Here is a 25,076-nt window from a genome sequence, read left to right on the forward strand (position 1 = left end):
GATCAAATACCACCAAAAGAAAGCTCTGTTTGTGGGAAAAAAAGGACGTCAAATTCGTTTAGGTACAGCGTCGCACGACCGCGCAATTGTCCGTTAAAGTCACGCAGTGCCGAATCGCAAAATACCCCCTGGTCGTTAAGCAGGAAAATCCTCCGGGGCTTAAGTGGTTAAGGGGGATAATCTTCCAGTCCAGAAGTGGTTAAAGGAGATGTACATCAAAGCTGGTTTGGCTGTACATCTCCTATGGATCACAGGAGTGCAGTTTGTTTTGCACTCCTGTGACCCGTTTTCAGCAGAAGTCCGCTCTCTGCTGATGTCACAGAAGTCCAGGCACTGCGTCATCGCGACCACAGAGTCGAGATCCACCATGTGCCTGGATTGACACCCGGCTCAGCCTCTCAGCGAGCCACTGATTGCCTGAGCCGGCCGCTCCCACCGCTCAACAGCCCAGCGTTTCAAAGAGCGAGAGGTGGCAGAGAGGAGATATGCTGACTGACAGTGGAGCTGTTGGAACCGAGCAATCGGTGGTGTTCGATCGCTTGGTTCTCAGTGCAGAGGCACCGTAGGACAGATGCAGCATTGGACCGATGCTGCATCCATCTAGGCAAGTATAAATGGGGGGAAAAAAACAAAAAAAAAAACAATACAGCTCTTTTAAGCTGGCCATACATGTTACCAACTGATTGTACAGTCCCAGTGCATTCTCCTTTACATCTACCAGAGGATGCAGTGCCAACTGCTAAGTCACCAATCTGCTAAGCAAAAGCCCCAGCAAAAGCATTGTTGTAGTTACAATCATTGCTTCTCCAATGACTAACAATACAAATAAATCTTTAAGTCCGTATAGTACTTACACGGCAGCACGTTTGTGTATCGATTCTTTTCTCTGTTTTCTGGTTGATCGCCTGCTGTTTTTGGTAGTCTTTTACCGACAGTACATAATTTCTAAATATGAGAACAAAAGGTAAAAGTGTTATTTATGAAGCAAACCTCGCCTCGCCAGACAGCTGCCCCCATTTGGAGGAATTCTGCTGACCCCTTGTTCTGGTAACAGCTTTAAAAGATTTGGATTTCTGTTCACTTTCTCTCTGGGTGACAATGGTCACCAGTGGAGATAGAGGGGTGAAGCTATACAAAAGGAACACAAACAGCAATAAAAACCTGACAGGGGGTCTTACCTTTCCCTACGCTATGGAATACTTTAAAAAGGGTTTTGCCTTTACATACACTTTAGGCCCTGTTCACACCTGTGCGTTTTTCAGCTCGTAAAACACTCATCTCTGAAGTCTCAAAACGGCCAACAAGGAAAATCCCATTAACTTCAATGGCCCCTGTTCACATTTGAGCATTTTTGTCGCCTGAAGCAAAACGCCTGAAGCTCAAAAAAGTATACGAGCTTCTTTTTTGGCAGATTACAAGAATTTTTGTTAGATGTTAATGCCTGCCTCCAAAACCTGCAAAAAACGCCTGTAAAAATGGCCAGAAAAATGCCAAACAAACGGTTGAAAATGAAACGCTCAGATGTGAATGGAGCCTTATTATAAAAGTAATAAATGTCGTATTCTCATTCTGCTGGTGTAAAGTGTCAGTGGATTAAAGGCCCATACACACAATAATAAAATCGGAAGTAAAATTTCGTCCAATGAACGATCTGCCGATTTTGAAATCGTTAATATAGTGTATATATATATATATATATATATATATATATATATATATATATATATATATGAATAAATATATATATACATATTTTCCAAGTTGCTATTTATCATAGTTTGATTATTTGAACACTATATTTTATTAATTCCACATAATTGCTTTTTATATGCATGAAGTACTAATGTTCGTATATTGCTCTTTCATAGCATCTGTTATATTATCTACTGAGAATTATTGTTCATTTATTTAACATTTGTATGAATTTTTATGTATACTTTTAATATAAATAAACATAGTTAAAAATGCAACAGCATAAGAACATGCCATCAGAGAAGTTAGCACTCTCTCCACTGGATGGCAATAAAACCCAGCACATAAAAAGGCAAACACCAGCCCCAATACAGCAGCTCCAGAAAGAGTGCAATTCCCTAGTGTGCATGCTCCAAAACGCGTTGCGAGCATCTCAGATGGCGCTGCATTCCAGCTAGAGTCCCAGCTTGAGTTCTTGCCCTCGCTTGCAGCTGTCCACCATTACCAACATCCTGCTGGCCGGGTTGACCCCATGAGTTGCGGTGACGGCGTTGACCAGTGAAGCTTCCTTGTACCAGAATACATTATGTGCCTTTTAACTAGTGGCGGCTGGTGCTCCATGGGCCGGGGGGGGGCGGCGGACGCACCATACCCACCCCCCCGGACCACACCAGGCCGCACACCATACCACCCCCAGGACCACAGCAGGACAGGGGACAGGGGAGAGGACAAGACAGAGGATAGGACCGAAATATCGGGCAAACTTATTTTCGAAAAGCAAAAAATTGGCCGTTTATCGTTCGGCCGGCAGATTTTTTTCCTTCGATTTTTTTTGGCTCTGAAAAAAACGATTTTCTATTTGTGCCCATTAACTGGACGAAAAACGAACAATCGGACAAAATGACAGATTTTCCAAAGATCTTTCGGCTAGTGTATGGCCAGCATTAATCTTAAGACTGGATGGGCAAATATACAAATCCCCTCAATCCCATATATGTATTGGGATGCCTTTAGATGTTTGCATATAGATCAGCTTTAAATGATAAATGGCCCACAGCCCTGGCAAAAACAAGGAAGCTACCAGGGGTTGAGGCCTAGTCACACTATATTACTGTATATGAAGTGGGTCAGAGATGCTAAAGGAGTTCTGTTAATAATGAAAAGTCCTTGAGGAATAATCACAGCGTACCTCATACTCTGCACTGAATCCCAGGTTACAGTCAGCGCTCTGCTTCTCAAAATGTTTGGGGAAGTTTGTTGTGCTCATAGCTATGGATGTCTTAATAACACTCCTACAGGAAAAAAGAAGAAAAAACCTTAGTAAAGAGTTTGAGCATAAATAAAAAAAAGTCTACTATATCTATAAGTGTATATATATATATATATATATATATATATATATATATATATATATATATATATATATATATATATATATATATATATATATATATATATATATAAGTATATCCAAAATTATTTGGACGCATGCCTTTACATACACACACTGTGTGTGTATATATATATATATATATATATATATATATACATACACATAGATACATACACACATTATATTGTCAAAAGTATTGGGACGCCTGCCTTTATATGCACATGAACTTTATTGGCATCCCAGTCTTAGTCCGTAGGGTTAATTTTAGAGTTGCCCCACCCTTTGAAGCTATAACAGCTTCAACTCCTCTTGGAAGGCTGTCCACAAGGTTTAGGAGTGTGTCTATGGGAATGTTTGACCATTCTTCCAGAAGCACATTTGTTAGGTCAGGCACTGATGTTGGACGAAAAGGTCTGGCTCGCAGTCTCCGCTCTAATTCATCCTAAAGGTGTTCTGTCGGGTTAAGGTCAGGACTCTGTGCAGGCCAGTCGACTTCCTCCACCCCAAACTTGTTCATCCATGTCTTTATGAACCTTGCTTTGTGCACTCGTGTGCAGTCATGTTCGAACAGGAAGGAGCCATCCCCAAACTGGTCCCACAAAGTTGGGAGCATGAAATTGTCCAAAATGTCTTGGTATGCTGACGCCTTAAGAGTTCCCTTCACTGGAACGAAGGGGCCAAGCGCAACCCCTGAGAAACAACCCCACCCACACCATAACCCCCCCCCCCCCCCCCTCCGCCAAATGATATGGACCAGTGCACAGAGCAAGGTCCATAAAGACATGAATGAGTGAGTTTGGGGTGGAGGAACTTGACTGGCCTGCACAGAGTCCTGACCTCAACCTAATAGAACACCTTTGGGATGAATAGGAGCCGAGAGTGCGAGCCAGGCCTACAACATCACTGTCTGACCTCACAAATGCGCTTCTGGAAGAATGGTCAAACATTCCCATAGACACTCCTAAACCTTGTGGACGGCCTTCCCAGTGGAGTTGAAGCTGTTATATCTGAAAAGGGTGTGCCAACTCAAAAATTAACCCTACGGACTAAGACTGGGTTGCCAATAAAGTTCATGTGCGTGTAAAGGCAGGTGTCCCAATAGGGAAGGGTTGAGGTGGTGAAGGTTTCTACGGGTAACTGTTAGGTGGTTGGAAGGAGAGGAGGTGGAAGACAGGGAGAGTGCGAAACTAATGAGGTGGTGATCAGAGAGTGGGAGAGGTTTGTTGGAGAGGTTGCAGGGAGTGCATAGATAGGAGAAGACAAGGTCAAGGGTGTTTCCAGTGGAGTATGTAGGAGACTGTATCCATTGCTTCAGGTCAAGAGATGAGGTTAGGCTGAGAAGTTTAGAAGCAGTAGTAGTATTGGCATTAACTGGGATGTTAAAGTCACCAAGAATGATTGTGGGGATTTCAGAACAGAGAAAGTAGGGTAGCCAGGCAGAAAAGTCATCAAGGAATGTGGATACTGGTCCAGGGGGCCGGTAGAAGACAGCGATTTTTAAAGAAACAGGAGAAAATAAACGAATGCAATGCACCTCAAAAGAGGAGAATGTCAGAGAGGGAGGTAGGTGAAGTACCTGATAGGTGCTGTATGGGGCTAGAAGGATTCCAACTCCACCTCCCTTCCGTCCACCTGGTCTAGGAGAGTGAGTCTAGAGGAGACCGCCATGGGAGAGGGAAGCAGGAGAAGTAGTATCGGAATTATGAAGCCAGGTTTGAATCATGGCGAGTAGGTTAAAGGAATTTGTGATGAAGAGGTCGTGGAGGGAGGTGAGTTTGTTACAGATGGAGCGGGCGTTCCAAAGGGCGCAGGAAGAAGGGGAGGCTGGTTTCGGAAAGAAGAGGAATGGAAACTAGGTTCTGTGGGTTGCGGCTGCTGGCAGAGGGTGTAGGGTGGTGGGAGAGTGGTGAAAAGCCAAATGGAGGCCCTGGGTTTGGGGATATGTCACCAGAGGCAAGGAGAAGGAGAAGGGTGAGGGAGATAATATGGGAGTGTGATTTATATGAAGGGAGAGTCTTGGACCTTTTCACAGTGTGTGGATGTAAGATTAGCAAGAGTTGGTAGGAGCAGTAATAGGGAGAGGACAGAAGATGGGGTGATATATATGAGCTGTGGGGTGGAGAAGAGGGGTGAAGGTGAGTGAGTTTGAGAATAGAGGACACAACTGTCAGCAGGAGTGGTAGGGAGTGCATGTTACAGAGTGTGCAAAGAGCTCAATAGGGAGACAAGGTCACCTGCAGCCAGTTTGGTGCTTTTTGGTGTTTGCTGTGTATGTTCGCCTTGTGCAATCGCTGAAGTGCAGGTCTTGAAGTATGTATCCCTTGTAGAAAAAATCACTTAGAGAAAGAAGCCTTAAGGAAAGATGCCCAGCAATGTGCTACCCCAGCAATGTGCTTCCCCTTAAGGGTGCACTAAATGTATACTTGTATAAGGGTGGGGGTGGAAATTGGTTAATTAATCATGAGTGGATATAAGGATGTCTAACAGAGTAGATCTTTAACATCTAAAGTCAGACTGAAAAGGGGCAAGAATGACTACAAAGATAAGGCCTAATCGTAAAGCATTATTTGACACTAAACATCATGGTAATGCACACGGGGCAACAGATGAAAAAGGCCACATACCAAAAGCACAAATACACAGAGAGAGTAAACAGGTTCCAGTTGCAGTTATGGGTGGAAAACCTTTAAGTGGAAATCCAACAATTATTTCCATATATTGGAAAGGTTTGGAAAACTCAAAGACAAAATAAATAAATAATCCTGGTACTGGTACCATTGGTGACATTGAGAGATTTGCATTTACTCGAAAGATTTTCTTAAAATTTTGACCTGGTTATGCTATCAGTAAGAGACATATTTTCTTAGGGAGACAACAATGATGGATGTCCTCTTGAAGTTGTATCTGAAGGCCCTAACTTGGTAGGTTTTTTATCCATACCATATTCATACTTGCCGATACTCCCCTACGTGGTGCTCCCCCAATAGTTCATTGACCCTCTGCAGTGGTGTATTTTGGTTTTGTGCTGCCCTAGGCAAGACTAAAATTGGGCGCCCCCCATGTCAATTTTCCCCACTCCTTTTTTAACAGATGTGACTCCATCCAAAACTGAAGGACTACAAGTCCCAGCATGAACCCCTGAGATCTCATGGGGGTGAGAGGGGGCGAGAGAGAGAGGGGTGGATGGCTGAGGGAGGGAAAGAGAGGGGGTATGAGAGAGAGAGAGAGAGGGTGAGGGAGGGAGGGAGGGAGAGAGAGAGAGGGTGGGGGAGGGAGGGAGGGAGAGAGAGGGATGAGAAAGAGAGAGGGGGGATGAGAGAGAGAGGGATGAGAAAGAGAGAGGGGGGATGAGAGAGAGAGAGGGATGAGAAAGAGAGAGGGGGGATGAGAGAGAGAGGGGAGAGAGGTGGGGGATGAGAGAGAGAGAGAGAGGGGAGAGAGAGTGTGTGTGAGAGGAGAGCGAGAGAGGGGGATGAGAGAGGCGGTTCTAGCAACTAGTGGCCAATAGAGTCTCAGGTGGAGGGGGGGGGTGGCTTTTTTGCTGCCCCCCTGCAAAGTGCTGCCCTAGGCCTGGGCCTTGTTGGCCTAAGCCAAAATACAGCACTGACCCTCTGAAGTCATTGAATATACCTGGTACTTCCAAGTATAGGAAGCATGTGACCTTCTCTCCTACCGCTCAGGCTCGTCAGGCTTGAACACTGTCACATAGGATAGGGCAAAGGGTCATAAATCCTGTGTAAGCTCCAACACACTCGGGGAAGGTAACAGTGGGTGGTGGTGTGGGCTTTGGAGAGAACCCTTTAACACTCAAACCCAAAAAGTCCACCACTAACTTATACTCTTTTTCCTTTCACGTCAGTATTTCTTTTCTTTTTTAAGTCATTGTCTTCTTCTCTTCTCTTACTTCATTGTTTCTTCTTCCTCTCCTCCTATCTCCTCCTATCCCCTAGCATTTCCCCAAGATGGCCGCTTTAAGGTTTGTCGTAGCACATGCTTCCTTCAAGGTACCAGGTAGACAAGATGTGGCTTGGAATATCCAACAACACTTCTGAAATTTGATGGTTTAATAAATATGCATGCTCCCCCTGGCCAGGCGGGGAAGTTTATGTTCTGCTTAAGCACCTGTGGTGTCATCCCAAGCAACTGACACTTCCACTTAGATGGTCATGTCTGTGACCACCAGTACAGGGCAGGAGAAAGTCGTAGACATAATGGTTTCCCAACTGCTATCAGTTGGATCATGTGACTGACAATTATGTCACGGGTAACTTTTTATTACCTGAATAAAATGCAATCTATGAAATAAGAACAAGAAGAAAACTTACTGAACGTTTGAGAAGGACATGCCATTCTCTTTGGGTTTGCCTTCATTCCTGTAATAGAAAAAACAGATAAAATGTATTTATACCAAAACTTTCCAGTAATGAAAATGCAAGTTTATAAGCCCAGACACAGTAGTTGCCTATATTCCAATGATGGGAGAGGAAAACGTTTTAGAAGGTTTAGCAAGATCAGTTTACAATGTATTCTGTAGACAACAAAGACGAACCAGTTCTCTTTGACACTAGTGGTGAAAAAACTCTTCAATGAAAAACTTGTGCATTTTGTCAAAATGTCACCATTTTAGTAAAATTATGTGGTTGTAAACCCTTACATTCGCCCAGTGAAATAACTGGCCTCAGGTGATACACGGAGATGAAACAAATCCTCCTACATAGGTTGTACCTGTTTATCACCAGCCATCTTTACCCTACATCCATTCAAAGTGTAGAGTTTAGAATGGATCACTCAGCTCTGAAAAGCAGGGGGTGGGGAGATGAAGTTACACTCAGTGAGGAGAGCTGATTGGGGAGAAGAGACACATCCTCCCTTCACACAGCACAGAGAAACAGAGCTGAGGTTGTCAATCATAGGCTGTGTGCTGGAGATCCCTCCCCTGTCATAATTTATCCCTTGGTGTCAGATAGACTTGTCAGAAGCAGATTAAAGCAGAAAAACGAGGCATCAGACAAAAATGACACTTAGTGCTCTGGATTGAAACAAGTACACACAAAAGAGGGATATGCTTTATTCATATTTCATGTCAGAGGCTTACAGCCATCCTAACTGAAGTAAATGGGGAAGGCAAAATTACGGGGTTTTTTTTTGGTGGTTTTTGGGGTTGATTGAGCTTTAAATGTCTCCTGAAGGTAGCAGAAGCTACTTTTAACCAGTTACCAACCGCCTTCTGCAGATTTACTGTGACAGGCAGCCGCTCCTGGGCAAAGCGACGTAGGTCTACGTCGTTCGCTCTCAGGAGACTAGGGGGCAAGCGCATGCCGCCAGCGGCGCGCCCCCCCCCTTTGCTCGTCAGTGGGGAAGCCGATGCATGTGTCAGGCGGCTCCGATTGCCACCTGACACCCATGATCGTTCCCCGCTGAGAGAGAAGAACGGTCAGCTGTTGTAAACACAGCCGACCGTCCTTCTCCCTGGGATGATCACAGAGCGCCTGTGATCCTTCTATATAGGATCAAATGTCTCTATGGTCATCTCAGTAGCCACGCCCCCCCCCCCCCCACAGTTAGAATACCTCCCCTAGGCTCACATTTAACCCCTTGATCACCCACAGGGTTAACCCCACCCCTGCTAATGGCATTATTACAGTAACAGTGCATATTTTTATAGCGCAAAAAATAAAAAAATCGCACAGGGGATCAAATACCACCAAAAGAAAGCTCTATTTGTGGGGAAAAAAAGGACATAAATTTTGTTTGGGTACAGCATCGCACAACCATGCAATTGATTGTTAAAGTAACGCAGTGCCAAATCGCAAAATAGACAGGAAGGAGGTAAAATCTTCCGGTCTTAAAGTGGTTCACTACCTTGTTAGCCCCATTATTTTATGTTTTTGCAGAGGAACAAAACGGGTAAAATAAATTAAGGTGATAGTACACAAATACTAATCAGGTACACACAAAAGGAAACAAAAATACACATACGATAACAGAATAAAATACACTAAACTAAGCTTAAAAAAAACATTAAAAAAAAAACACCTTCTTTTTGTTTTTAATTATTTTCTTTTTTCAATTAAACAGCTCAATGGGCTATGCAGACATTTACCTGTAAAGTAGGACATCCCTGTCTTTTTAATGACAACTTGCAATTTCCTATGTTAGTCTCCCCTCTAGTGGTCAATTGCTATGCTGCATAATTTTTTGAATACACCCCTTACCTTGTCTGAAATGGACAAAAATGTATATATATTTTTTTTATTTTGTAATATGTACAGCAAGCGTAAGGCCCCTTTCATACCGACTTTCCGATCACGTCCACCTGTCAGTTTTTCAGGTGGACCTAATCGGATGCTCCATGCAGCCCTATGGAGCAGCAGATGTCATCGGTGACATGTCCGCTGACACCCGCCGCTATCCGATCCAATCCTGTCCGTGAAATTCAGATGGATGGAAACCCTATTTTCCATCCGTCTGGAGGATCAGATTGGATAGGATCGGATCGGATGAAAACAGACAGGCGGTCCGTTTTCAACTGATCTCCCACAGAGGACAGCGAGGATCTGACAGGTCCGTCTCAGCGAAGAGGGACGTGCCATCTGCCTGCTCAGCGCTTAACAAAACAGAGTCCGCCAGGCAGAAAGCCCGTGTGAAAGGACCCTAAGGCTACATTCACACCTGAGCGTAGCGTTTTTCGCGCGTTTTTTACCGCGATTTTACTGCGATTTTTGCGGCGTTTTTTACCGCGATTTTACCGCGATTTTTACCGCGATTTTTGTGCAGGCGTTTTTAGATTGAATAGAGATCAATGGAAAACGCCTGTAATCTGCCCAAAAAGAAGCTCATGTACTTTTTTGAGCGTTGGGCGTTTTGTATACAGCGTCAAAACGCTCAGATGTGAACAGGGGCCATTGAAATGAATAGGATTTGTCTTGTTGGGCGTTTTGAGAGCTGATCCTAGAGCAGAAAAACGCCCCAAAAACGCCCCAAAACGCCTAGATGTGAACGGAGCCTAAGACTTCCAAGTATTATTACATCTCACACAGATCACAGCAATCCTCCTGACTATGGGATCGAGGTACTAAAACTGGAGAGTCCAAAATCTGGTGCAGCTCTGCATAGGAACCAATCAGCTTCCAGGTTTTATTGTCAAGGTTTAATTAAACAAGCTGAAGTTAGAAGCTGATTGGCTACTGTGCACAGTTGCACCAGGTTCTGAGGAGGATGGTGCCATCTTTGTTTAGGTATCATCTGGGGTCAGCCACAAATCAGCCCCTCATCTTGTATCTTGTTACAATGTTGATGTCTAGGCAAAGTCACTGCAATGGAACTCAAGCCTGACTTTTAATTAATAAAAGTTATTGATGCTGTGACATGTCAGGAATGTATTCACATATACTGGTTGAATTACTCATAGACCAATTTCAAAGGTACCTTCCAGTCACCACTGAAAAGTAAACGTAAGGATCATAGCCTGGTAAAATTGAACACAGAAAACAAAGTCCTGATAGATCACTTCAGGCTGGCCCCTTTTGCAGGTATAGCTATATAAAAACATTAAAAATAAGTGTCTATACTAATTAAAATCCGGAAATTCACTGTACCACCCTGCTCTGCACATGCTTAGTTGCTTTCTATTCCTGGCACTGTGCCTAAAATCAGAGCGACTAGAGGCTGATCAGTTGACAGCTTTTGAAAGATTTACTTTTGCTGAAGGAGGAAGAAAGCAACAAGGAATGACAAAGACTGTGCTGGGGGAACACAGATTTTGGAGGGTGAAAAGAAAAGCATGAGAGGTGATAGGACAAACTTTGCTGCCAGGGAGACACAAAAGAGGTAAACTTAGGCCGGCCATACATGGTTTGAATCTCGGCCAGTTCATCAGGAACCGGCCGAGATTCTAACCATGTATGGGCAGGCTGAATGTACCAAGTTGATCGATCAATCAACTTGGCTACAACCAGCCTGCCGGATTTTACATACGATTATTGCTAGCAGCTGGTATAGTCGCAAGCAATAATCACTGTCTTCCTCTGACAGGGGCTCCGTGGGAGGGATTCCCCTGTCAACACTGTCTGTATTAATGAGGGAATCGAGTGGTTGCAGCAATTAAACTGTTCCGTTTATGCATGTCTTACAAGGATAGTGTCTTATCTTATCTTCCTGATATTCTTTTCTTTCTCCCTTATTGGCAGATTTGTGACCTTCAGCACTGTAAAGCGTCTGTCAGCCTTCCTATCTAACTGAGCCAGGACATAGAATCAAGGCTGAAAATGTACATATTTTAATCAAAGAAAGTGACATATATGGCGCTTTTCCACTGCATGGAACCAAACGGTTCGGCTCGCTTTTGTGCTTTTCCACTGCTGGTACCGCATGGTACGGTGTAGGAATGGTATGGTACGGTACGGTATGGCGGCGCTTTTCCACTGCATGGAACCGAACGGTACGGCTCTCAAAAACAATACCACCTCGATTGTGGTTCCAAGAGGTACCATACCCGGTACCATATCCCACAATCCTTTGCATGCAGTCACTACTAGCCACTGATTGGTCAGAGAATCGTTGTTATCCCACCCACTTAACTTTAGTACTACTTTAGTGGAAAAGCAAACCATACCGTACCGTACCGAACCGTTCCAACACCGTACCGTGCGGTACCAGCAGTGGAAAAGCAAACCGAGCCAAGCAGGGCCGAGTAGAGCCGAGCCGGTACTTGCAGTGGAAAAGTGCCAATAGTTTTTGAGATCAAGGAGGAGGGGAGAGTTTCCAGTAAGGAAGTGACTGACCTGGGCTTCAACAAAATGGCGGCCTCCAGCAAGAAGAAACAGAAGCAAGCTAAATTTTGGTAGAATAATTATTAATGTGGAATGTATATTCTTTTGTTAAAGAACATTAACTACTTAAGGACCGAGCCCATTTTTGACACATTTTGTTCACAAGTTAAAATCAGTATTTTTTGCTAGAAAACTACTTAGAACCCCCAAACATTATATATATATATATATATATATATATATATATATATATATATATATATATATATATATATATATATATATTGTTTAGTAAAGACTCTGGAGAATAAAATGGCGGTCATAGCAATATTTTTTGTCATGGGATATTTGCGCGGCGTCTTTCAAACGTAATTTTTTTTGGAAAAATTAAATTTCACTGCATTTAAAAAAACTAAACATTAAAGTTATAAAAACCAAAAATTTTCTGCGCTAAATAATATGTGATAAAAAAGGGCGAAAAATATGAACGAAAGCAGCAATACTGATCTATAGAGAAAATCAAAAAAACAAAATTGTACAATGTGTAGCGCTAATATAAATTAGTGATAAATAAATACATGTATGAACATCGATTCAATAACAAGTGCTCATGTATATGGAAAATCATAACAATAGAAACGTCCATAACAAAAAAAAGTGATGATGATGGAAATGAATCCGTGAAAAGAAAGAGTTCCTCAGGTATTTAAACCGTGCAACAAAAATATGGACAACAAGTCCCAGCATAGATGGTGGTAGATAGGAGACCTTTTCCCAGTAGAGATGTGAGCCAGAAATGCACCCGTGGAAGGAATGTAAATTGGCTGCTTACCAGAGTAATAGGACCCCCAAATTAATGGGTAGACCACATGCGCTTAGGATATAAGGATGGTGCAATCCGCACTGGTTAATCCTCCTATCAGGCACCAATGGATCATATAAATGCAATGGGAGGTGTGGATACAATGTATGCATCAGCCATAGCTTCTCATATCCGACTTCTTGATGGTAATCCTATGTAATCAAAGGGGAAACCATCCATTCAGTCCAGGCTTCAGTCTCATAGAATGAGATTCAGAGGTGCGGTGTCTCCATTAAACGTTGACTTTAAAAACAGTCATTGACTTCCACCTTAGCTGAGATTTAAAACCATCCAGAGCTGTCACTGCAGAGTGATCAGACTGGTTACAATGAAACTTTTCCCTGTGCTGGGGTGAGGCCCCTCCCTGCCAGCCGGCAATGACACAGTTTAGCTAAACTTTTCAGTTGTGTGTCATTGCCGGCTGGCAGGGAGGGGCCTTACCCAGGAAAAGTTTAATTGTAACCAGTCTGATCACTCTGCTGTGACAGCTCTGGATGGTTTTAAATCTCAGCTAAGGTGGAAGTCAATGATTGTTTTTAAAGTCAACGTTTAATGGAGACACCGCACCTCTGAATCCCATTCTATGAGACTGAAGCCTAGACTAAATGGATGGTTTCCACTTTGATTACATAGGATTACCATCAAGAAGCTATGGCTGATGCATACATTGTATCCACCCCTCCCATTGCATTTATAGGATCCATTGGTGCCGATAGGAGGATTAAACAGTGCGGATTGCACCATCCTTATATCCTAAGCGCATGTGGTCTACCCATTAATTTGGGGGTCCTATTATTCCGGTAAGCAGCCAATTTACATTCCTTCCACGGGTGCATTTCTGGCTCACATCTCTATTGGGAAAAGGTCTCCTATCTACCACCATCTCCGCTGGGACTTGTTGTCCATATTTTTTGTTGCACGGTTTAAATACCTGAGGAACTCTTTCTTTTCACGGATTCATTTCCATCATCATCACTTTTTTTTTATGGACGTTTCTATTGTTATGATTTTCCATAAACGTGAGCACTTGTTATTGAATTGATGTTCATACATGTATTTATTTATCACTAATTTATGTTAGCGCTACACATTGTAGAATAAACAGTAAAGTTAGCCCATTTTTTTTGTATATTGTGAAATAAGATGTCACGCCGAGTAAATAGATACCCAACATGTTACGGTTTAAAATTGCGCACATTACGGTCAATAAAAATCTCTATAGGTGACACTTTAAACATTTTTAACGGTTACCAGTTTACAGTTAGAGTAGCTCTTTTTTTTTAATTATTGCTCTCGCTCTGGCGATCGCGGTGATACCTCACATGTGTGGTTTAAACAGAGATTTCATTTGTGGCGCAACTTCCGTATACGTTTTCTTTCGTGCGCGAGCTCACGGCGATGGGGGCGGCTTTTTTTTTTTTCCTATTTATTACATTTTTTTTTTATTTTAGCACAGGTTTTTTGAAAAAAAAAAAAAAATCTGATCACTTTTATTGCTGTCACAAGCAATGTAAACATCCCTTGTGACAGCAATAGGCAGGGACAGGTACTCTTTATGGAGGGATCGGGGGTCCCTCCATAAAGACCTTAGACTCCTCCACCACACTTTTGAATACAGTCACTTTTTAAATCCGGCGCCTTTAGCAGCCGAGTAACCCGGATGTGACGTCATGGATGCCGCCTCCGGGTTACGTCATCGGAGACCCGATCAAAGCCGCATCCGGCTTTGATCGAGACTCCATCCAGCCGGCGGATGCGCCAGCTGGTTGCTCGGATCTCCCGGTGTGACGGGAGACCCGGGCAGAGCTGCGGAAGGTGGCGGGAGGGGGGCGTCCCCTCCCGGTCGCTGGGGTAACGATCGAGCGGCTCCCGAGCCACATCGGTCATTACCGTTGGAAAGCCGACCGCCTGCTTTATAAAAACGGTAATGGGGTGATGCCTCTAGCTAGAGGCATCACCCCGGTACAACAAGTTAAAGTCAGCCGACGTAGGTCTACGTGGGTGGTCAGTAAGTGGTTAAAGTATAACTAAGGGCAAAAAAGGGTAAAGGGGCTTTACGCAGACGCTTGAACAGAAGCAGCACGTATCAAAGTGAACATCCAGAAACATGATGTTATAGCAGTGACCACTAGAGAAAAGGGCAAGAGACGATTAAGCCTATCTAGAGGGTTCCACTAACGTTCTGTTTATCAGTGCTTGCACCCAACCATGTGAATGGGGGGGGCATAAATATTTGGTGAGCGTCCATCTGATGGGAGTGGAAGTGAATGTCACACAGCGGTGGTGGTTTTGCGGTGAATTAAGTTATCCTTCATTCACCGGACTTATATCTATTTTTGGACGCACTAAATCAACAATACTATTTTATAATATTTTCTTGGACTGTGCGCTGATCACGATTTATGTTTGGACTTATATATACTTTTTGGATTATGGATCCAAACTCTATGGATTATTATAGTACTTCTAATTTAAGAGCCCCCTCTTCACATTTTATTAATAATTAATTATTAATTAATCATGTATTCACTTTTTATTTTTTGAGCTGCTGGTGGTTTTCACATAATTTGGCGTGATTTTCACTATTTTTATCTAATTCAATAATACTTGTGTCAAAATGAACAATTGATTTTACCTTCTTCTGTACCAGACGAAGTATCCTACTACTGCAGCAATAACAACAACGCCCAGAATGGTTCCAACAACAGCACCGGCAACAACCCCTGAGAGAGAACAGATATGAAATTATCTATATTGGGCCATAAGAGGAATAAAAAAATGTAAAGTGACAACTGACATCCTTAACCTTTTTGCTGCCAGATCTGCACACATATTTAAAAAATCATTTTAACCCTGATGATTTATGTAAAACCCCCAAACATGATATGTTTTCTGAAAGCAGATACCCTAGAGAATAAAATAGCGGTAGTTCCAATTTTTTATGTCACACAATATTATCACAAAGGTCTAAAGTGGATTTTAGGGCAAACAAATGCAATAAACTACCCAATTTCTTGGTAAAATATAAAAGATGTGGTCACACCGAGTAAATTCATACCCAACATGTCAAACCTTAAATTAGTGTGCGCCGTGAAATGATGGCAAACTTCAGTACCCTATATTTTCTATAGGCACCGCTTCACTAACCCCCATGGGTATCAGTTTAGTGTTAGAGAGGAGGTCTGGTGCTAGAATTATTGCTCTCTCTAGCATGTGCCGTGATATGTAACCTGTGTAACGCATTTAACATTTTCACGCGTAGGCGCCCCCGATACATGAGTTTACGTTCATACGTGTGTATATGTGGGGATGGCCTCAAAACTTTTTGACCCGGGGGGGGGTGTATGTGTTTGGGTGTAACTTTATTAATTTTTTTTTTAATAAAAGACCCTGCATGTCTCCACCGGGTCTCAAATGAATGTTTTGCAATGCTGATCACATTGCAAAACATTTCTTTCCGGCTTTGCTAGCCAGGGACACCGAGAGGCTGACCCAGAAGTGACGTCATAAACATCGCTTTCCAGATCAAAGCAAGAAGAGGAGGAGAGCGGATGTCTGTCTGCTCTTCTCCTTGCCCCCCCAGCCGCCACCACCTGCCATGTCAGTCTGGAGCCCACAGATGGGCAAGCAGACCCCGGAAAACATTGGGGGGTGCCGGTACCGGGGGTGTGTGTGTGAGCAATTGGGCAGCAACGCAGCCACCTGAATGCTTTCACCTGACAGGCAGGTGTCTGCCTGTGAGTTTTACACACAATCTTGGTGGCTGCAGCCACTGGATTGTGTATGAAACCCCCCTGCTGTCGTACAGACCTGGCAGCGAAAGGGTTAAATTAACTTTTGGAGTGCTTGGTTGCTGCCATCATGTGATCCAGTGGGGCCAGGCGCCCCATGCATTTTGTTCTTTAATAAACAGATACAGTATCTATACACAAGACATGGAATTGCTACATAGAGATTTTTTTTTTTTTTAGCAATATTTATCATATACATACCTGGGTTCTGAGGTGTTGAAACTTGGTATGAATAAGGAACCATTGTCACAAGGCTACTGACGGTGTTAATTGTCCCATCAGGATTAGGGACGATCTTCGTAAAGCCTGCAACTGTAACACTGGGAAGAGATGTGTACAAAATTAACTGAAAAAGAAACCACATGTGGTTGTACAATTTAATATTAATAATTCCATTTGTGTCCATAAGACACGGATGGCTAAAAACCCAGGCCACATTTATTTATATATTTTTTTACATAATTTATTTAATACTGTATTTATATCTGACAATTACAATATTGAACAAATGAATACTGCCACATTCAGGCTGCAGTCTCAGATGCGCTGACAGTATTTGTCTTGGGGGGGCGGAATGGGGCCTGGCGGGTCTGTATCAAAATGGGGAGGTTTCCAGGAAAGATGGCGTGTAACTATCTTTCCCTACTTGTCTGGAACCTCTCCTTGCCACTAATCACAGTCCCTGTCAGACGGGTGATCCATCCCTACACTACCCATGAAATGTGCACCAAAACTGGAAGCCAGGGCCTTAAATAGGCTCTGCCTCACCCAAGCTGGCTGCCAGAGTCACATGGGGTAGCAGCATCCAATCAGACAGCTTTTCCGGTGACCCAGGAATCCATAGAGGAACCAGGTTCCTCTTGACTGCAATTCTGCGGTGGTCGAGTGCCACCTGCAGTGGAGAAATTAGACTGCACCTGCCTACACAGTGATCAAAGCCCCCGGCCACCAACAGATGGTATGTCTTCAACTAGCCAGAGTTGGGCCTTGAAGTTCAGAAGTCTGAGTCAGCTTGGACTGATTTGAAAATATGTCTAGATTCTTTATTTCTGATATACTAGTGTCCACAGATCAGGGCTCTCAGGTACAGGAACTAAACCATGACCCCCCCAAAACCCCTTCACCCCCCCCCCCCCTTACACACACACACACACACATACCCTCCAAACCGCATAAATATTGAGTGTGGTCAAATTTCACAGTGGGAGGGTCTTAAAGGGGCAATAAATAGCAAGAGTGCATTACGTACAGGGGGATACATGAGTGCAGAGTTCAGGGGTGCAGAGTTCAGGGGTGTGCTTCACAGCTGCTTACCTCTGCATCCCCAATCCACATCTCACCTTCGCACCTCTTCAGCTCTGACCTCTGCATGCCTCCTCCCCCTCCACTGCCTCCATCTTCTGCCTTCTCCTTTAAAGCTCCACCATCTTTCACATGTCATACTTTTGTTGTTGTATTAAAGCGGAGTTCTGGGCACAGAAGTCATTTTTCAATAAACATACCCCCGGGACAGTCAGGGCTAGCACATTCCACAATGGCTAGCCTCTGATCTGTCCCGGTTCGCACTTACCTTTTAGAAGAAATACTTACTTATAAAATTTCTTCCACAGCGTTTCCATCTCTCTTGTGGGCAGCTGAAGCCGGCGCGGTCCTCTTCTGTGTCTTCTTCCACGTCTTCTTGTCCCAGAATGCGCCTGCACCCGCCCCTCTCGTCACTTCCAGTGCGGCACCGCATTCCTCCACAGCTTCTGGGCATGCCCAGAAGCTGTTTAGCAGGGGAATGCGGCGTCGCCCGGAAGTGACGAGCGGGGCGGTGCCGTTGCATTGATTCCTGGGAGCGATGACGTTCAGCTCCCAGGAATCATCGCGAGACAGGAAGTGACGGGTGAGCCGCGGCGCTGAGGGAGGAAGTACTCTGAGGTGAGTATTTACGATCTTCAATTACAAGGTGAGTAAACAAAAAAAAAAAAACCTAACTATCCAATTCCTTTTCAGGTGATGTCTAACTAGCGGAGGGGCACAAAAAAAAAATATTGATTTTGTGCCCGGAACTCCGCTTTAAGCCGAAGAACCCAGCTCGCTCCAGTACCTTCCCTCACACTGTAGGTGGCTCCGATTTCCTTGCAGGGAGATCAACCAGTGGAGTGCATCTGCACTTCCCCCCCGGGGCACCTGCATCTTCATTGTCCCCATCCTGCACTCAGTGGGAGCCACCTAGGAGAACAGGTCTGTAAGACCCGTTGTGAGACAACCTGTCACTTGTAAACACAAAAGCCGAACTTCTGTGTGTACAAGTGTTAGTGATGAGCAGGGAGCAGAGGGCCTGAGCCAGAGGTGGTGTAACGGAGCTCCACCAAGTTCTCGCTAAAAGAAAGCCTGCAGATACATTATTTTATTGTAAACAAATGTGTTATGATACCTATTTTTGCTTGTGTTGTTATTACAATATAAGCTGAATGTTACTGAAAAGCAGCTACTTGGATAGATTAAAACACAAAATCTTTGGAATCAAAAATGAAATAAAATATATCATTACCAGTAGGTTGTTACTGCTTTCAGGGGGGCATTATAATAAGGATTCTGTGTAATACCATCTCCAATTATCACAGTATGTGTTCCAGGAACCCTCAGCTCCCTCGCCTGCCTGGCACTTGTTACGTTTGTGAACAAGGCTACATAGGATGAGGAACTTTTACTGATAAAATCGTTGTAGGTCTTGGATAAAACGTCTTTTGGTGGACTGCTGCCTACAGCTGAAAGAAGATAAAAAAGCACAGTCAAACAAACTATAAGGAGGATACCTTTGATCTATACATAAACAAAAAGAAGGAAACTCCATGATAAAGAAGTCCACCTGGTAATCCACTCCCTCCCACTAAACACCTTTGGAATGAATTGAACCCTGATGGAGAACCAGGTCTTCTCATCCAACATCGATACCTGAACTCACAAATGCTTTTTTTTTTTTCGGCTGAATTGGCAAAGGTTTCCACAGACACAGTTCAAAATCTTGTGAAAAGCCTTCCCAGAAGGCTGTTATATCCACAAAGGTGGGGTTACCCTATATTAATGCCCATTGGTTTGGAATGAGATGTCCAATAAGCTCACATAAATTTGATGGCCAGGTGTCCACAAACTTTTTGCCACTTAGAATATGTTAACCACTTGCCAACTGCCCACAGTAATATTACTGCGGCAGTGCGGCTCCCCTGGGTCCAGTCAGGTAGTACTATGTGACTGGAGGGGAAGGGGTTTAGACACAGCGGGAGTCGGGCTGTGCGATTGCTGCCTTCCTCCCACGATCGTCCGGTAAATGGAGAGAAGACCCGCCTGCTTATGTAAACAAAGCAGGCGGATCTTCTCACTGACAGGCAGGGACAGATCAGCTATGCTGAAACTGCGATCTCTGTGACACACACACACATATATACACACAGTAAGTCAGTAAGCATTAGGCATACATTTAACCCCTTGATCCCCTCCAGTATTAACCCTTTCCCTGCCAGTGTCATTATTACAGTAACAGCGCATATTTTGAGCCCTGATTACTGTAGTAATGTCACCGGTCACCCCAAAAGTGTCAAGAATGTCAGTTAGGGGTCCGATCTGTCCACCTTAATGTCGCAGTCCCGCAAAAAATCGCAGATCGGCACCATTACTAGTAACAAAAAAAATAAAAATGACATAAATCTTTCCTGTAGTTAGTAGACGCAATAACTTTTACGCAAACCAATAAAAAAATGCGCATTGCGATTTTTGCGTAGCAGAAAACAAATTGGCCTAAAATGTTAAAAAAATTTTGATTTTTACATTTTTTTGAGAATTTTGTATAGCAGAATGTGAAAAATATTGTTTTTATTTTTTTCCAAAAGTTTATAGCGCAAAAAATAAAAATCGCACAGGTGATCAAATACCACCAAAATAAATCTCTATTTGTGGGGAAAAAAAGGATGTACATTTTGTTTTGGCACAGCGTTGCACGACCGTGCAATTGTCCGTTAAAGTGACGCAGTGCCGAATCGCAAAATAGGGCCTGGTCAGAAAGGGGGCAAATCCTTCCGGGGCTAAAGTAGTTTATTTAGGCACACATAATATCTGTAAGGAAGCAGGGATACATTTTAAGGCTCGGTTCACACTGGTGTGACCCCAAAATTGAGCGACTTGCATTGCGACTTGCTTGTAACTTGAAGCAACGTCAATGCGACTTTGATGTTTTGCAACTTTAGTCAATCTAAACAATACTGAGTGTGACATAATATTGAACTTACAAAACCCTCTGAAGTTGCAGCCAAAGTTGCAAAGATAGGACAAGGAAGTGACTTTTTTGTGGCTGTTGTGATTTTAACATTCCATCCGTGGCACTCATGTTGCAAGGAAAACGCAGAAATGTAGTGCAAGAACTATTTTGTTTTAAATTAATGGAGTATACAAAGCACCTATTGCAATTAATGTGCTTTGACTTGCCATGCAAATTTCTGTGTCGCAAAAAGTCACATGAGAAGTCACAGCAGTGTGAACCAGGTCCTAAACAACAATAGATATAATTTAAACAATATCAGCAATTATACATTTACATGACATATTTGAACATATAGAGATAATATTCATGATATGCACGGATGGTTGTACACATGGGGGGAGATTTACTAAAACTGGTGCAGACAGAATCTTCTAACAATCATCTTCTAACTTCAGCTTGTTCAATTAAAGGATATATTCACCCATAAAAACATAATAAATGCACATTTTTTTTGCAGGTAAAAAAATGTGCATTTACTATTTTTTTTAAGTAGGAGCCTGGAAAGAATTGCACCCACGATAAGCAGATTGTGGGTGCAGTGCAGGGCTCTTGCAGACTGTCAGTGTAAGCTGTCTGCTTGTACATTGTACAGGCAGGAAGTTACTCTCTGACGGGATGCATTAATGAACTACCTAGAGCAGGGCTTCCCAAACTTTTTTGGGCCGAGACCCACTTCTGAAAACAGTTATTTTTCGGGACCCACTTGCTTGTAATTGAATATTGAAAAGCGCTACAGAATTTGTTGGCGCTACATAAATGCAAATAATAATAATAATGCATATTTTAAAGGGAGGGGATGTTAAATTAAAAATGTAAATTTACTACTTTTCAATTTATTATTGAATATGCTTGCCAGATGTTCTATTGAAGGGTCAGAAACCTGTGGCATATAAGTGCCGTTCTAAATAAAAACCAACAAATGCGCGCTTAGGATAGAAAACTCTAAAACCAAAAACCAAACGCTGGCTGCAGCCCACTAAAAAGATACAACCCAATAAGGGATGTATCGAATGTATGTACAAAAATAAAGTAAGTGATTGGCGCTGCCAAACGTAAGGCCTTTAATAACCAAAGTAAATGTACTGGTGGTGGTGGATTAATATCTATTATAATACATAGGGTGGGTTAATTATGAAATAAATTGATGGTGTAGTGCAAAGTAAAAAATGTGTAGCTGAAAATATAAGTGGGGAACTCTTTAGTGTGAAAAATTATATGGTACAAATAAATGTGTATATTATTGAAAAAAAACGTACAATGTATCAAAAAATAGGAAATGTGCTTCCTCAAAATGTAAATATGATATAGCAGTGTGTTGTATCTGACAGGTATAATAAAAAAGTGCAACAAAGCAAAAATGTGCAAATAGAAAGTATATATAAATATTCATGAGAATGTAATGTATCCAAAAAATAGGGGGGTTGTGCTCCCTTAATGCATAAAACCAAAGAGTGCTATGTCTGGCAAGTGTAGTTAACAAGGTGCAAAAACCAGTAATGTGACGATTAATATCCTATATACAACCTTATACAGATAAATATATACTTGCCAGACATAGCACTCTTTGGTTTTATGCATTAAGGGAGCACAACCCCCCTATTTTTTGGATACATTACACATTTATTTGTACTATATAATTTTTCACACTAAAGAGTTCCCCACTTATATTTTCAGCTACACATTTTTTACTTTGCACTACACCATCAATTTATTTCATAATTAACCCACCCTATGTATTATAATAGATATTAATCCACCACCACCAGTACATTTACTTTGGTTATTAAAGGCCTTACGTTTGGCAGCGCCAATCACTTACTTTATTTTTGTACATATAAGTGCCGTTGTAAGAAATCAGCACCCTCATAGACAGTATAAGGCAAGCAGACGACAGAAATCAACCACCCCAGGACAGTGATCAGCAGGCTATATGGCACTCACCCTCCTTCCTCTCCCAGTGGTCCACAGTGAAGGTGAAGCCCCTGTTTGCCCTCTCCAGGGCCCAGCCCACCTTACTCAGAGTCTCCATGACTATCCTACATAAAAGCCCACATACGTACTCACTGATGCAAGTATTCTCCTCATGGGAAATGCAGACCAGCCTCCGTAAACTGCGTGGGCGGGGTCCTGAATCCATCAGGATTTGACTGCTCTGGCTCTCTGTAATTTGCGCGGGCTTGCACAGCACAATTTAAGTGAGCCTGCTCTCAGTGATTTCCGGCTAAGCGCGACCCACTCAAACGCAGCTCGTGACCCACCATTGGGTCCCGACCCACAGTTTTGGAACCCCTGACCTAGAGTGCTTAACAGTGCCCTGGTAGTTCATCAAGAACTACAAGCCGGCAGACACAAAGGCTGACGGTAGTTGTAGTTTTCCCATTCTCAGAACTCTGTGAATGGATGATGAAGATGTGTGGGCTCTTTTCAAATAGTCACAGCAGGTGCGGGGAGAAGATCCCCGGCCTGTTGACACAGGGAGGCGGTGATTCAGGGAGCAGCTGAAGGAGCGGGACCATGGTACAGGTACCCTTAAAATGGGTGGAACACGTAACATGTTTTCAAAGGTGAACTTATCCTTTAAGCTTTGACAATAAAACCTAGAAGCTGATTAGTTACTTTGCACAGTTGCACCAGATTCTCTGTGCTCCAGTCTTGGTAAATCTCCCCCATGGTGATTGTAGCCATATACAGTAATTGCACCTATTTTAACTAACAGTTAATTTTTCAGAACTGTGTTATTGTAAACCAGTGGTTTTCAAACTGTGACTCGAGGGCCCAAGGGTCCGATGTAGCCCTTTGCTTGCCTTTATTTGGCCTTGATCCACTATTCCCCCCACTGATTTGAGACACTATTCTGCCAACTGACATCATTAATGGGGCACTATTCCTCCACTGATACCAATGATGGGATACTATTCTTCCCACTGATACTAATGATGAGATACTCTTCCTCCCAATGATACCAATTATGGGGTACTATTCTTCCCATTGATACCAATAATGGGATACTATTCCTCCCAAAGATACCAATGATGGGGCACTATTCCTCCCGAAGATACCAATGATGGGGTACTATTCTTCCCATTGATACCACTGATGGAAAACTATTCCTCCCAATGATACCAATGATGAGGCACTATTCCTTCCACTGATACCAACGATGGGGCACCATACCTCCAAATGATACCGCCGATGGGGCACTACTATTGCTCCCAATAATACCAACAATGGAGCATTATTCCTCTCGATGATACCAATATGGGCCACTATTCTTCCCAATGATACAGATGATGGGGCACTATTCCTCCCAATGATACCAACGATGGAGCACTATTCCTCCCAATGATACCAATGATGAGGCACTATTTCTCACACTGATACCGACGATGGGGCACTATTCCTCCCAATGATAACAACAATGGAGCACTATTCCTCACACTGATACCAACTATGGGGCACTATTCCTTCCATTGACACCAAAGATGGGGCACTATTCCTCAGAAAGGATACCGGCGATGGAGGAACTATTCCTTCCACTGATACCAATGATGGGGCACTATTCCTCCCAATGATACCAATAATGGGGCACCATTCCTCTTAATGACACCAACAGTAAAGCACTATTTCTCCCAATGATCCCAAAGATGGGGCACTATTTCTTACAATTATACTAACTATGGTGCACTATTCCTCCCAATGATACCAACGATGGGGCACTATTCCTCCCAATGATACCAATGATGGGGCACTATTCCTCCCAATGATACCAATGATGGAGCACTATTCCCCCCACTGATACCAACGATGGGGCACTATTCCTCCCAATAAAACCAACGACAGGTCAAGAATTAATTTTAAAGCATCATGGCTTTTGTCTGTATGTGTACTCAAAACATCTATCTCATCAATAAATCCTGTTGGATTCGATCAACAGTTTTTATATGAAAATAATTTATCACCTGCATTTTTGTGCGGTTCATATTATGAACCGAGGCTGAGAGGGGAGAAGGTGTTGCATGAGATTCAGAGAAAAATCTCTGTGGACTAGGCATGGCCAGAGTTAGAGTGACTGCATATAGAAGCACACAGAATATACAGCACCCTGAGTCACTACATCATTGGGAATGGGCCTTAGATTTGCCCAGCACAGGGTCACAGACCTTCTAATTAGAGAGTAAGGGGGGTCAGAAGCATGCACTCCTGGAACCAAGAGAGAATACTCCAGAAGCACCAGAAAGAACTCAGGGATCAATGAAATCTCTTTACA

General features: G+C 43.1%; 1 protein-coding gene across 1 annotated transcript in view; it reads right to left on the reverse strand.

Moving 5' to 3' along the window:
• Positions 1-25,076, reverse strand: part of LOC309565583 (receptor-type tyrosine-protein phosphatase beta-like) — a 285,362-nt gene that overhangs the window by 13,893 nt on the left and 246,393 nt on the right. The window contains exons 32-37 of the mRNA XM_082270537.1: positions 19,046-19,262; positions 16,711-16,829; positions 15,354-15,441; positions 7,411-7,458; positions 2,882-2,984; positions 855-945 (exon numbers count right to left, since the gene is read on the reverse strand). Coding sequence (XP_082126663.1) covers positions 855-945; positions 2,882-2,984; positions 7,411-7,458; positions 15,354-15,441; positions 16,711-16,829; positions 19,046-19,262 — 666 coding nt within the window. The remainder of the gene's footprint in view (positions 1-854; positions 946-2,881; positions 2,985-7,410; positions 7,459-15,353; positions 15,442-16,710; positions 16,830-19,045; positions 19,263-25,076) is intronic.

This window comes from Pelophylax lessonae (genome assembly GCF_965119305.1).
Source record: "Pelophylax lessonae genome assembly, chromosome: 10".
NCBI lineage: Eukaryota > Metazoa > Chordata > Amphibia > Anura > Ranidae > Pelophylax > Pelophylax lessonae.